Source organism: Patella vulgata, chromosome 1 (assembly GCF_932274485.2).
Source record: "Patella vulgata chromosome 1, xgPatVulg1.2, whole genome shotgun sequence".
Taxonomy (NCBI): domain Eukaryota; kingdom Metazoa; phylum Mollusca; class Gastropoda; family Patellidae; genus Patella; species Patella vulgata.
In genome coordinates, this window is record NC_065879.2 from 72,878,769 (window position 1) to 72,894,554 (window position 15,786).

The 15,786-nt window shown below is 36.7% G+C and overlaps 2 protein-coding genes across 4 annotated transcripts in view; one reads left to right on the plus strand and one right to left on the minus strand.

Moving 5' to 3' along the window:
* Positions 1–15,786, plus strand: part of LOC126823440 (glutathione S-transferase omega-1) — a 107,075-nt gene that overhangs the window by 71,895 nt on the left and 19,394 nt on the right. The window contains exon 1 of one of the 3 annotated variants that reach the window (XM_050552309.2): positions 15,576–15,765. The exons of the other annotated variants lie outside the window; for them this stretch is intronic. The gene's annotated coding sequence lies outside the window, so the exon portion shown is untranslated. Of the gene's footprint in view, positions 1–15,575; positions 15,766–15,786 lie in introns of those variants that run through there. 3 annotated transcript variants of the gene reach the window in all.
* Positions 492–11,610, minus strand: LOC126823464 (ATPase inhibitor mai-2, mitochondrial). Its single transcript, XM_050552332.2, has 6 exons — positions 11,460–11,610; positions 8,147–8,189; positions 5,723–5,748; positions 4,652–4,715; positions 2,278–2,358; positions 492–598 (listed from the first exon to the last, which is right to left on the minus strand). Exons 1-6 carry the CDS (start codon positions 11,504–11,506, stop codon positions 530–532), a joined length of 330 nt encoding a protein of 109 aa, XP_050408289.1. The 5' UTR covers positions 11,507–11,610; the 3' UTR covers positions 492–529.

A 15,786-nucleotide genomic window follows, 5' to 3' on the forward strand; every position in this document is an offset into this window, starting at 1 on the left:
AAGTCACCTCTTGAATGGTTTGATTAAGATAACATATTGAAATTCCAGTCACAAGAAAAGCCATTTCTAGCCACTGAAGGGCAATAACTCCCATTTCAAAAGACCAGTAAAGTGTTCATTTTTTCCTTTAGACAATAAAAGAGCACTGGTATTAGCAAAAAAACAAGGAATGAATGATGAAATGGGGTTTAACATCCTACTTTTCTGTTCCAACCCGGCTAAGGCAAGAAAACAAGATATCAGGACTAAATTAAACAAGTCTTTATAAATTATAATTAGTTTTAATTATAAATCAATTACTACATAAATCTTACTGTGTCATTGTATTTCAGATATGAAAAACTTAATAAAATTATCATACATAAGATGTCCCATCAACAATCTTTATTTATTTATTTTTTTAAGTAACCGACGATCATGCCGAGATACATTACTGTATTTCTGTCAAATTCACTCACGCAAACGAAGAAGACACAGACACAAATCAGAAGTCATATCTAAATAGTTTTATGTCTAATCAAATACAGGTTTATTTCTTATTTTGATCCTCTTCATGTTTCAACTGGCCAATTTTCTTCTTGTGTCTTTCAATAGCTTCCTGCAATTAGACAAATTAAATGATGGATCTATGATGACATTGAATCTTTCATAAATAATGCTTCTTATTACTGAATGCTTCTTAATGACTTGTCTCCTAAAATAATAAACATTAAAGATGCATTATGTAAAAACTAAAACTGCCTATTGCAGATCTTTTTTTTTGGCTTCAAATGTTATATGAATTATCAATTAGACATTTATTCACTTGACCAACCTATAATCAACTCTCTAGATTCTCGGATGGTTGTGCATGTAAGTTTGAATGGATTGAATCATGATCACCATTTCATAATTTAATTTCAAAAAAGGATAATCAAGATGGTATCAATGAAAATTGAGACTACACTAGCACTAGAATCTATTTTTAAACTTTATAAAATCTTACATAATGCATCTTTAAACAAGTTACCATCTACCTTTGACCTAAGCCCGGAGTTTACCAGTGTGACCTAGGAGATAGTTCTACTTGATTAGTGATTTTCCACTATGAACGCGTTGGAGGCCTATTTGTAGTTAACTGTAAGAATGTGGTTTCTCTACCATAGAAATTTAAAAATTATCAGCAAAGAACAATGAGTACAAGTCGCTGTTTATTCACATTGCGATGTATATCTATCACTTAGTAATTCTAAAATCTCAAATTTGAAAAATCTGTATGTAGTACAAGTACGTATGTAAAAAAAAAAACAACCCTATTCACTGAACCTAAACGAGCCCAAATAAATATTATTCACTTCTTAATTCGGTACTCTGATGGTGTTATAATAAATTAACATGTAGCAAATTCCTTTTAAATTTCATATTTTTTTTAAAGCACCTGTAACTAAAATTATATTTGATAATTTATACAAAAGACTCTAATCAAAATACAGATATATTTTGTAGTTAAATTTAAAAGAAGAATTCTACAACATTTTATTAAAGATGGTAAAAAGTAACAGAGACAAGATTCAGATAGAAAATTAAATAACTACACCAAATAAATGATCGCAAAAAATAAAATTTAAAAGATGAAAATATATTTACAGGAAAATAAAAATATACTTATTTGAGCATGCAATATATATTTTAATACGTCAATGCTAGAATACTGAATATATAGGTTTTAAGTAGAGATTACAAAATATGTAGGCCTTAAGGGGAGTAAACTCCATTTATTTGCATGCAAGTTTTTTGTTTTGCAGAAATTCTGTCCTTAGATAGAGAACACCTAACTGTACACTACTTTTTATTCTGGTAAGAAATGAAATAGATTTTTTTAGAAGAAAAAATAATTTCAAAACAGAATAATTTAAATAGTAAGAGGTCACACTATTATTAAAGTCAGAAAAAATAGATCTTTAAATTTATATTAGGATATCAGCTAAAGTCAGCAAACTAAAACTAGAAGCATTAATCAAATATATGAGTTTTTCCAATTGTTTTGGGTTTTTTTTTTTTATTTCTAATAATTAGATCTCTCGTAGACACAAGAAATCATATTTATTTTCATTCTGAAAGCATTCATTTAAGTGCAAGCTTTATGCTTTTTAACATGTTTCAGGCAAGAATATTTCCAAGTTTAAGAGTTAAATGTACAGACAGGGTATAGCCATGAAGAAAAACTAAATGCCATCGACACATGGATCATTGTAGATCATCAATATTTATATTTTCAATTTTTACAATTGAAATTACCTTGTGTTGTTTAATGGAGCGTTCATGGTGTTCGATTTCTTCTCCCAAATGTTCTTTCATTCTTTTTAACTGTTCGGCTTGCTAGATTTTTGATAAGCCCAGATTTGAGGGAGACATAAAATAAATTGATAAAATTACAGATATATGTTAACTAATTTACACCTCATGCTAAATAGCTTTGACTGTGAGAAAGAATTTCATTAGAACTAGACAACTGGGGAAGGTCTGACTTCTAACCATAATGTTGCCAGAGAATGACTGTATGAATATCACCATCACTTTGAAGAATAAGCTAAACAATCCTAATATGTTTTTATAAATAAAATCCAATTAAAAGTTGTAATGAAAAATATAAACTCTGAACTGAAGTAAGGTACACTGTTTGGTGTATATATTACTGGCCACTAGCCTTTTTATTTTTCCAGGTATATCCTTCTGAAGTTCTTTCTCAACAGTCCATACATTAGTAACAGAAACAGATAGAAGAACAAAATACAAGCCACAAGTACAAGTGTGTTTGTTGAGGCATAAGCAGACGCTAATGGTAGCCATATTAAATAATCATGGCTCCATGAGTTCACCTTATGCATATCTATCTGTTGACCATGAAATCTAATTTCATCCTTGAACATTGATCGTAATGTTGACAGCTGTTCATTTTGCTAGGTGCGACATAAAAGTAAATAACAAAATCAAACTTTAATTATGCTCATAAGATTCATAAATTAAAATATATATATATATTATATGTATAAATTATATTTTAAAATTTTAAAATATAGATCTGATTTTAATCAGATTACGTATAGCGAAGCCAAAATGAGGTCACAAGAGCTTGTACTCCTACCCAATATGGATAAAATTTTAAAATATATATATATATATATATATATATATATATATATATATATATATATATATATATATATATAGTAGATAATAGTATATTGATATCTATATTTGAGTCAAACTGATTTCATCATTGATGGCCGAAGACTTAGACAAAATATTTATTCAGTAGAAATATTATATAAATTACTTTTATCTTAATCAGTTACTTTTAAACTATTCTGAGCCAAACTAGTCCACAGTGGCTCTTACAACACCTGTAAGTCATCAACATGAAAGGAACAGGGATGAGAGAGAGAGAGCTTAACTCCAACGACACAAACTAGGTCATTTCAGGACTAACATATGTTTCAATTTTATTTCAGTTATTCACTAGGTCGTAGGGATCTTTAGCAGAGGGAGGAAACCAGAAAACCCAGAGAAAACCCACGAGGTTGGACAGGCGACACTATTCCTTGTCACTTACAACCGGGGAATCAAAACCACGCCAGTTGACTCAATGACAGACCTTATAATACAGCGCTCATGGGCTACCCATTCGGCCATCCAACACCCACCCCCCCATCCACATACGAACAGTGTACATAGTACAGCAAATAATATGAGCAATCCCAATTATGCCACCTGGTTACTTACAATAAACATAAATTGAGTTCAATTGCATACTACCACCATCGTTTATTTCGACTGACCCACCTACCCATTTTAATAGTCCCCTGCTTTCTTCGAAAGGCGGGGTACAAAGAGTTATTATTGTAATTCAAGAAACTGTTAAAAACTCATCTGTTTCAAACAAAAGAGAGAGAGAAATGGGGTTTAAACTCCACATGACAAAAACTAGGTCATTTCAACTCTCTAACATATGGTTCAATTTTATTTCAATAATTTGCTTGTGCGTAGGGGTCTTTAGCAGTGGGAGGAAGCCAGAGGGCCCGGAGAAAACCTACAAGGTTGTCGGTTGTCACGTACAACCGGGGAATCAAAACCACACCAGTTGACTCAATGATAGACCTAATGATACAGCACGCAAGCGCAAACCATTCGGTCATCCACCCCCGCACCCGTTTTAAACAAGTTATAACAGAGCTAAAGCCGTTATGTAGATGTGTTTTGTCAAGAGCTGCGAGCATGATATTTGTGCGGTTTTGGCGCTATAGAAATGGACATTTATTATAATTCGAAACATAGGTGTCCATTACTGAAAGTAAATTTACAATTCTGTTGCACCAAATAATGCTTAATTTGTAAAATTTACTTGAGCCCTTGAGAAACCCTACATCCGTCTCTGGAGTAAATGACGCTATTGCGTACCTTTTCAGGAGGACCATCAATAACTTTCCTGGCATTATCAATCGGCAAGGTCTGCAATTCATTCTGGTACAAGGAAAAGTTCAAACCTACACAATTTCAACAAATAACTAACATAGATTTTAGTGATAAAATAATCTTGTGGTATCTTTCATAAGTGTCAACAATGCAGTGGCATCATTCAGAATAAATGCAAAGGAATGAAAAATCTACTCACAAGTTTTCTGAAATACTGCTCTTCATGAGCAGCCTCCATTTTACCGAAACTACCTCCAGCTTCTCTGGAAAAAAAAATAAATGAAGCACTTTTCAAAATGTTCCAGAAGTATGACCTGTGATCAGTTGAGTTGGTTCCACGCTTGATGAAGGATTATACTTGACCAATGGTCCACATTATCTGCACCAAGGCTCTCGTTTAACAGCCATATTGGCTATGATCAGTAGGGAAATCATTCTGATTGCAAAACATTTCGCTTTCATTTTAATAATTGTTATAATTTTGTTTTATTTATTTTTACAGCAGTGGAATCAGTGTTATGTTTGTTAATGTAATGAAATGGGGTTTAACGTCCTTCTGTTCTGCTCCGACTGTATGCATATGCCATACAGTGTGCAATGAGTGAAATTTTGCCCGGGCAGTGGCACTATGGCCTATTCTTATATCAAATTCCAATTGCATAGGGATCTTTTCCATGCAAGCCATGTGTTTTTTTTTTGGGTCGGATCCGAACAACTAGACAGCTGTCCTGAACCACTGACAAGGGGAAACCATGTCGGGAAATCCCGATGAACTTTCTCGGCCAATGCAGAAATCGAAAATTCAACCTCCAGGCTAGCGAGCCAGTGTCTTACGCAACATTTCAATGTTGCATATTGAAATGGTCTGTTCTTTCGAGGTGTGCACAGAATTCTGTGAGATGCCTACAGAGCTGAAGTTTACATATGATGTCCTAACATGGCCTTTCATACAAAAAGGTCAGATCTTTATAGAGTAAAAGCAGTTGAAGTATTAAATAAAAACAAAATGAAATTTAGATCTGAAATTTAAACAGACTGTGGTGAAATTGACCGACCAGAGAAATTACCAGTATTTTAATTTACATACTATAAAATATTAGGTATTTTAAAGAAATCAAACTGAAAAGAAATATTCATATTTCCATAAAAACAATTCTGTCGAAGTAAGAGCTCTTGTCTTCTAACACCTTCGGGAAAAATCTTGACCGACTGGAATTCTTTTGCAATAGTACTGTAATATTTTATTAATATTTCAGATTTCCTTACTTACCGAATACTTCCTCCAGTACCACCACCCTAAAATAAACAAATAAGATAATTAGATCAGGGGCCTGTTTCATGAAATTTTAACTAAGATAAAATCCAAATTTAAGTAATTTGATTGGATAATATTAGATTGATTTTAGTGATTAGCCAATCAAAATTGAAGTATCTACTAAAATTTGGATTTTATCTTTAGTTAAGATTTCGAGAAACTGGGCCCAGGTATATAACTAGCCAGGCTTAGGGAGCAGTTGTGCCTCAGTGAGAAAGCCCCTCAAGATTTTAAGGTGTGGGATTCTCTCTTGTTAGTTGGGCAGGATGGGACAACAGGCCTTCATGTAAAAGGAGCGCGATCGCTCTCCTGGACACACCTGGATGTCGCTCTCCTCAATGTCTAAATTGACACCCCTCAAACTTGAGTCAAAGAAAATAATCAGGAAAAATGTACCGGTAACAAAACATACTGTCAATATCGACAATCAACTTGCTTGTCCGCTACAATAACAGTCATACCTTAGTGAGAATCGGCCATCCGGTTCATAATCCGAGTAATTAGCACATTTAACGGTAATTTTGATAATTCGTCAAAAAAACAATACAAGCTTGCTGGTTATTCATAACAGGTCCAGTAAGTTTCCTTTGTATAAACCATGTGACGAAGGAAGACATATCGCTCGGCATGGATTGTGAATCTTGGGCTTCATGCCCCGTCTTCATTGCTCGATCCGTACCAATTCTAGGTAGATATTAAAATAATAATTGGATAATACATTTTATGGTTTCACTGACCTGTTTTGTTAGTTAAGTTTAAATATTCATTGAATAATCCCTGATAGAACACCGGATATTCCGAGAAACAGATATTAATAATATATTTTTCCGTCAGGATCTCCAATGCTTCAAGATTCATGATAACATGCATCAGTTGGAATTAGGTCAATAAACGAGCATTGCTAGATTTAGTTTTAAATGGTGTTTTAGTTTTATTCATTTTTATTTTATACATATTTTTATTCTTAAAAATATTGTCATTATTTAAGGCAATAGCATATAGTCAGGTCAATATACATTGTATGGAAAATATCCCTTCAAGCCCCCCCCCCCCACAAAATTGCTACAGAACAAAAGGTTTCTCAACGGATTCTGGTAGAGTTTAGTGTACTTTATAACATACTAAAAGTTTACCAAAGTAGGATTCCTGGAAAAGTGTTTTTTCAAGATGGTGTCAAAAATGGCCATTGAAGCGTCTTAAAATGATCATAACTATGTAACTATCAACTCAAATTTGATGATCTTTGCATCTTTACCTAGGTTTTGGCGGGCAAAAAACACATTAAGATCATTAAAAATGATGTTGGCCTATTATGTCAAAAATGGCTGCCAACACCTCCAAATGACCGCAAGTCCATAACTATTGACTCAAATTTGATGATCTTGTATGTCTATCCCCAGGTTTTGGGAGACACGGAACATATTAAGAGAACTCTGGATATCACTGAGCTGTTGAATCATTATGAAATTGAATTCATGACCTTTTGGGGGTTAAACTGTATTTTGACCTGACTAATAGTCGTACGGAATTCTATCTTATATAAAGCAATTTTAATCATGGTTGTCATGTAATCATTGTGCTGCTAGTCTTTCATCCACGAATGAATAAATCTATTCAGGAATTTTACTGACTTGAACTTGTTGAAGTCTGGTATTAAAGTTAATGGGATCTTAGAATTACCCTATTTCTTACCGGGACCTCATTTGACACATTCTGGCCGGTTGGTTTCAAAATAGATTCAAATCTCTGGTCTTTATCACAAATGCTAACAAAGCTGTCCTCAAGAGATTCAGGAGAGCTTTCTCAGGAGAACGATTTACCCTTTTTCCAATTTCAGGAGAGCTTTTTTTTTTTAACCCTCCAGGAACTTATTCACTTGAAGGCATGGGGCAAAAAAAAGGTGTCCTGTGTGGTCCTGCATGATTCCTGCGTGGGGCAGGATGGAGGGTCCGGCTAGAACAGTGCCTAGTTGTTTGGATGGGACAGATTAGCATGCACGTAAAAGCACCCGACTCATCATTGAACTCAGTCATGGTATTGACGAAATGACACTGTAGGTCTACACCAAGTTCCATCACTCTCATTCCATTATTATGTCCAACTAAAGCATGCTACGAACAATGAAATTTTAAGCATGACCAATCAAACTGCTCATCTCTGCTTAACTTATGCAGAAAATTCTCACCATCAAATCATTCACCTAATTTTTGGCGTCCTAGCAGTGCAATAGCTTTTTTTTATTTTTATCGAATTTGAAAATTGTTATAGTTTCTTAAATGGGAGGAGGTTTCGAATACTAGTAAATATTCCGTTTTCGTCAAAATCAAAATCTAAAAAAAAACATTTGCATTGCTGAGGTCAGTCTATAAAAATTCTCACCTTTCCTGCACCAGATCCATATTCATTGCCCATGAACCGGACTCTAAAAGGTATAATTAGACATTTAAATAGCGTACCGGTACCATACCAACAAATGAGATTCATCCAATTTTCATACGGCCACATTTTCATGTGGTTTAAAACAAAGTCTTGGGTATCACAAAACCATCTTTATAGAATCTAACATTTCGTAAGGGTAAAATCTTACTTCTTCTAATTATACTTCTCTGAAGAAGTAAGTTTTTACCCTTACGAAACGTTAGATTCTATAAAGCTGGTTTTGTGATACCCATAAGTTTGTTTTTAACCACGTATATTGTCGTCGCCCCTGTCCGTCCATCCACTATTTGTTTGTGGATACTCTACAGGTCACAATTTTTATCTGATTTTGACGCTACTTGAATTATAAGTTTATCTCCAAAAGATTATTTCAATATTGGCATATACCTGATCATAACTTCATGGATTATGGCTAGTGATCGTACAAAAAATCATGTGTTTAGCCTGTGGACCCTGTAGTCTCTAGAGGTCACAATTTTTTATCCGATTTATAAAAAATCGTTTAAATTTAAATATATCACTGTTTCAATAATGAATTTCGTGAAAATCAGAACGAAACTGCCTGACAGTGTAAAAGTATGTAATACTAAGGTTGTGGACCTTCTAGAGAGGTCACAATTGTTTATACACCCCAAAGAGAGAGAGAGAGAGAGAGAGAAATGGGGTTTAACATCCACTCGATACAAACTACTGTCTGAACCATCGTAAATTTTAAACAGATTTCTTCGATTATGATCAAACTACTTAACTTTGGTTATTGTAAACTTAACTGTGTGTTTGAAATCAACTCTCGTTAATTAAAATCCATTGCACAATTTAATATCCCAACGAATAAAAAAAGTTCTCTCTTAAAAAAATTGAATTCCCACAAACTTTTGACATGGAGAAATACCAAAATGGAGTGAGAGAGAGAGAAATGGGGTTTAACGTCCACTCGACACAAACTAGGTCATTTCGGGACTAACACATGGTTTAATTTTATTTCAATAATTCGCTTAGGCGTAGGGGTCTTTAGCAGTGGGAGGAAACCGGAGGACCTGGAGAAAATCCACGAGGTTGGACAGGCGACCCTACTCCTTGCCACGTACAACCGGGGATTCGAAACCACGCCAGTTGACTCAATGACAGACTTTATGGTACAGCGCGCACGTGCTAACCATTCAGCCACCCAACCCCCCACCAAAAGGGAAGCCGATTACGTCACTCTTCGGGAGAGATCATTTTGTATAAAGGGGTTACAAGATGTCACAGTTTGTGGTACTTTTACGACAATTCAAGTTTTGTGTAATCCCGGCTTGGTATTGAGTTTGGGCATTCACACACATAACTGCCCGTATTTCTTTATTTTGTTACTATCTTTAACATTCTAGTAAAATCTCTGCAAAGTTTATAGCTTTTACCTTTTGAAGTATTTTTGATTAGAATCGGGTGAATGAATTTTCTTTTGAACACAAATTTGAACACATTCTTTTTACGGGTCTTAAATTTTACCCATAAATATCTTTAATCTGATATATAACAGTATAGATCTAACATACATGTACAGGGTATTTAAAATTATGGGGCCATATGCATGTTCCTGAAGCAACGACTATGAGTTTTACAACATCTGATAAGATGTACGTAGTTAAAGCAAGATTAAGCCTTCTATTGAAGGTGGGGGCTATGGTGTGATTTAAGTATTATTTACAATAAATTAAAAAAAATAATAATTGATAAAGAATATATTTTCATCATGAACAATAAATATTGCACCATATCACAATATGGTCAAAACTGTCTTCAGTTGATATTTTTTGTTGCCCAAACTCAAACGATCGAAATGAGGACGCTTTGTTTTGATTGCAACATGTGGTTGTCAAAATCTCTGTCATACCCCTCAACAGATTCAACGGTTTCGTCCAACACGGGAGGAAAGCCATGTTGTCTTGAACTCAGTCAAAAATACAAGTAAACACGTCAATTGTTTCAAGAGAGAACTTTTTTTATTCGTTGGGATATTAAATTGTGCAATGGATTTTATTTAACGGGAGTTGATTTTAAACACACAGGTAAGTTTACAATATCCAAAGATAAGTAGTTTGATCATAATCGAAATGAAATGGGGTTTACCATCCTACTGTTCTGCTCCTAACCTGGGCTAATGAAGACGAGCATACGTCATACAGTGTGGTATGAGGAAAATTTTGCCCGGGCAGCGGCGCTACGGCTTACTCTTATATCAAATTCCAACTGCCAAGGGATCTTTCACGTGCACGCCAATGTGTACACGGGACCTCGGTTTTCTGTCCCATCCGAACGACTAGACAGCTGTCCTTGTCAGGCCCTCCATCCTGCATCACTGACAAGGGGAAACCACGCCAGAAAATCTGAATGAACTTTCTCAGGCAATGCAGGGATCGAACACCCAACCTCCAGGCTAGCGAGCCAGCATCTTACCCACTTAGCCACGTGATCCCCCTGATCATAATCGAAGAAATCCGTTTAAAATTTAGGATGGTTCAGACAGTAGGTCATTTCGGGACTAACATATGGTTTAATTTTATTTCAATAATTCGCTTACCCGTAGGGGTCTTTAGCAGTGGGAGGAAATCGGAGGACCCGGAGAAAACCCACGAGATTGGACAGGCGACCCTACTCATAGTCACATACAACCGGGGATTCGAAACCATGCCAGTTGACTCAATGACAGACTTCATGATTCTGCCATCCAACCCCCCACAATCCAAAGATCTAGGTTCTTTTCAATATGCGCTTAGATTAGAGGATGGTAAATTCATGGATTATGCCTATGTCCCCACATTTTGTGCAAAAAATCATGGTGTTTAAATTTAAATTTGCCATTCAAATTTGGAGCGCAGTACGTTGATCCGGCTACCTTAGGGTTAGGGTTAGGGTTGGTTAAGCTGCCAACTGATCCGATGATGGAAATTCGCTAGTAGTAGAAATCTTGTGAAATTGTGTGTAAGTCAAAAGTAGCCGGGTCAACGTACTAGGCCATTTCTTATCCAGACAGTCAGTTAAGTGAAAGATCTAGAATTTACTAGATCTACTAAATTCTTATTTGTCATTTGAACATTTCATCATTAGCCTATTTAATATTTCGCAAAGTTGAATTTTGGGACGGACTTTACTATATAAAATGGCCCTGCCATTGATAGTCTATAAAAATGACACTGCTGCCTTCTTTAAAAACGTAATATTGTTTTGTCCACAAATCGTGAAAAAAAATTCATCATTAAAATGTATTTACCCAGCCAAACGAAGAGTATTCGGTAATCGTGCTAAACGAGCCGCCATGTTGTCTTAACTTGAAGGACGAAAGGGGAAATAACTCTTGTTTTATGGAAAATCCGTCCCTTAGGACGCGACGTTTTCGGTAAATAACTAATATTAAAGGGCATTAGAACATCGTTCACGATCTTTAAGTGGAACAATGTGTTGGGGCCACTTAGTTTTATAAAACGTAGATCTGAGTTGTATCCTAGAACTACACACTGGACCCTTTGTTCTGTTTCGGGCGTTTAAGTCACTGATAAACCTGTAGGCTAACACGTGTTGTTTTAGCACGTGCGCAGGTGATCATCATTTGATTGAGAAAGTAGGTGTTCATATACATGAACATACTAACCCGGTGATTGGGTGATTGTGGAAAATAGGCCGGCACTATATCTAAAAATACGGAAAAAATCTGAAAAATACTGAAGAAAGACCGAAAGACAAAAGACAAAAAAAATACGGAAAAAAAAAAAATGTTTTGATACCAATTACTGAAAAAATATGAAAACCCCTAAATACCGAAAAATCACTAAATACCGAAAAACAACACTAATTATCAATAAAAACTTAAAAACGAAGGCCAGGAAAAGACGATGTCACACAAAATTGCGGCCGATCGTCAGCAAGAAATTATTTCCGTGCATTTTGTCTCAGATAGCTGCTAATACGATCTTGATTTTCATGAAATAATGCTCACAACCTGCATTGGGAGGTTTTCTAACTAGTTCATGACGACAATGTCGTACTGAATGGCGTAAACGGGAGAAACTGCCGTCCGAAAAAATCCTAAACTTAACCCATGAACCACATAGCTGTGCCCCACAATTTTTATAAGTGGCCTTATAGCCTGACTCACCTAGAGTGCCCCACAAGTCTTATGCGTGACCTAGCGTGATCCATCGCTAACCTAGAGTGTCCTACTATATTTATACGTGGCCTGGCGTGGTGACCCATTACCCACCTAGAGTCTCCGCCATTTGGGGGTCACGGTGGCTAAGTGGGTAAGACGCTGGCTCGCTAGCCTGGAGGTCGGGTGTTCGATCCCTGCATTGGCCGAGAAAGTTCATCCAGATTTTCCGGCGTGGTTCCCCCTTGTCAGTGATGCAGGATGGAGGGCCTGACAAGGACAGCTGTCTAGTCGTTCGGATGGGACGAAAGACCGAGGTCCCGTGTACACATTGGCATGCACGTAAAAGATCCATTGACAGTTGTCTGGGCAAAATTTTCCTCTTAGCACACTGTATGGCGTATGCCCGTCTTCATTAGCCCAGTAGGAGCAGAACAGTAGGTCGTTAAACCCTATTTCATTTCATTTCACCATTTCCATGCGTGGCCTAGCCTGGCCCATTCCCCCACCTAGCAATTTTTATGCGTGGCCTAGTTTGTTTTGGTTTTTTTTGGGGGGGGTGGGAGGGTCGGTATTTATTGATTTTTCGGTATTTAGGGTTTTCAGATTTTTTTCGGTAATTAGCATAGAAAAATACGTGTTCGGCATTTTTCAGTATATTTTTCGGATTTTTTTTCAGTATTTATCAGATTTTTTCGGTATATAGTGCAGTCGTGGAAAATAGACCATGCATTTTCATGTGTACACTGTATTAGAAATAACAAGAAACATTCATGTTAATAAAAAAATGCGATTTCTTGTACTATCGGGGTCCATAATCCAGGAGGTGAAGAGAGAGAGAGCGGGGGGGGGGGGGTCTAACGTCTACTCGACACAAACTAGGTCATATCGGGACTAACATGGTTCAATTTTATTTCAATAATTCGCTTGCGCGTAGGGGTCTTTAGCAGTGGGAGGAAATTGGAGGACCCGGAGAAAACACACGAGATTGGACAGCGACCCTACTCCTTAATACTGGGAACTCGAAACCACGCCATTTGACTCATTGACAGAACTTATGATACAGCGCGCACGTGCTAACCATTCGGCCATCCAGCCCCCTCCCCTCCTCCCTGCTTACCGAATATCGATTGGAACTGCGATCTTTTTGATATAAACATATATTATATTTTAAGTTTCATCAAAATCCGATAAAAGTTGTGACGTCTAAAGGATCCACAACCGTGGTACACCATACTTTTACACTATTGTTGTACGAGGACCGGCCATTTTGTCGGGCAGTTTTGATTCGATTTGTACGAAATTCGAATTCAATCGTCATTATTTTGTAACGGTGATATACCCGAACGTTTATTTCTTCTTTTTAAAATCGGATAAAAATTGTGACCTCTAGAGAGGAACAAAATGTTTAGTACAATCAGGGACCATAGTCCAGGAAGTTACGGTCAGATACATGCCAGTATCGAAAGGAATCGAGGTCTTTGGGTTATAAACATACATTTTAAGTTGTGGCCTCTAGAGTGTCCACAACCTAAAAACATGATATTTCGTGCAATGAGGGGCCATAATCCATGAAGTTACGGTCCAATGAAATGCATGCTATTTTCAATTGGAACCGAGTTCTTTGGGAGATAAACCTATATTTCAAGTTTCGTCAAAATCAAATAAAAATTGCAACCTGTAGAGTCCAACAAATTGTGTACGGGCGAGCCGAAGGACAGGGGCATATGAAATTGTGGCAGGGGAGGAATCCAGGAATTTTTGCAGGAGGGGGGGGGGAGGTGCCAGATTCCTGTTAAGGGAATTTAACAGTTGATAATGCATGATGCTATCGTCTCCAAATTACGTAGGCTCTTATATAGACATACGTACACACTGAACCTTTTTAAAGAGAGAAATCCAACGTCAATTTTTATTATGAATTTATAGGACCACATTGTGATTCAATCTCAAATCTCATTGATGCAGAGCATGACTTGTGATATCACATAGGCCTAATATCATTATCTCGCACTTCGAATGCCCATCCCACCCCACCATCTGATGATAAATGAAAAAGAACACCACCGTGACACTTTTCTCCTAAAAGTGTTGTCTTAAAAAAATTTTTTTTATGTAGCTGAGCACGCGAACGCGCGCGTGTGTGGGTGAGGGTATTGTATGCTGTCCCAGTGGATGTATGTTTCGATATCTTTTCTTATTTCAGCAGAGGTGGATCCAAAGGGGGGGGGGGGCTAGTTTTCGACAGTGCTCTTTTTTACTGCTGAAAGTGTCTTTTCTCAGACCAAAATATGTCCGCAATGACAGCATAACTTGTGGAATCGGCGGCATATATACCCATCACCTCCACGCGCATGAGTGTAACTAGTTCCTTTTGGAACTGTCTTGAGCGCACGATGTCCACTCAGTAAATATTGTTTCATATGTGTGGACAGTACACAGTACAAGTTACAAGGCTTAAATAGTACGTAAAGTGGCTGGGGAATAGATTCGTCTTTTTTCCTATCATAATGATGCCTCGCTCGCCTTGACAATTTTCGAGTCGCATGTTCAACTGGCTTTTTTGCTCCTTTTCAACGATTTCCGAACGTTTATAGCCTACTTAGACGAAAATATCAGCCAAATCTAGCTCTTGGAATGGCTACAGATGCAAGGAAATGACGGATAGTCCCCCCCCCTCCAAAAACAAAACAAAAAACAAACCCCTCTCAGCGCGGCGTGCCCCGTTTCCGCGGTCAGTACCCTCATTTTGCGCCCCCCCCCCCCCATTTTCAAAATTCCTAGATCCGCCCCTGTTCAGTACAATTGGGGAAAAAAATAATTTTTGCTTTATCATTTTTACCATTTCCTAGTATTTTTTTTTTTAGATTAAACATGCATTATGCAAGCGCTAAATCTGATTATTGCAAGTCTTAATTTAGGTGGAGTTAACGCCTGTCAATCAAACGTTCGGCGACGGTGAAGACACATTTCGCTACCATTTCTAGGCAAATATTACAACGATGATAACTATGTTCAGAATACAGTAATTTGACTGAATTTTTCAATATATTCTTCTTTCATCATCTACTTTTGAACTGTTATAGCAAGAATGACCATTGCAACTCTCTATAAATATCTCCCATAATGTATCTTTACTTAAGTGTAGCCTACACGGATATTTGCGCATGTAATAATCAGTTTAAAAAGACAAAAACAACCAAAAAAGCACAACAATTTTTGTCGAGTCATTAGCAGTTCTGGTGTTTTCCAAGAAAAGCTCGCGATTTTCAATTCTGGTGGACTTCCAGGAAACGCTTGTCACAAACCGGTTTCGGGTTAGCATTGAAACGTATACTCAACTGTAACTGGTTTATCAAAATTCCACGATCGATTCAGTCACGTGCTTACAAATCCACAACACGGAACTTCGTTAAGAGTGAAATCCGGGTCGAAGACAGCTGCACAATACTGG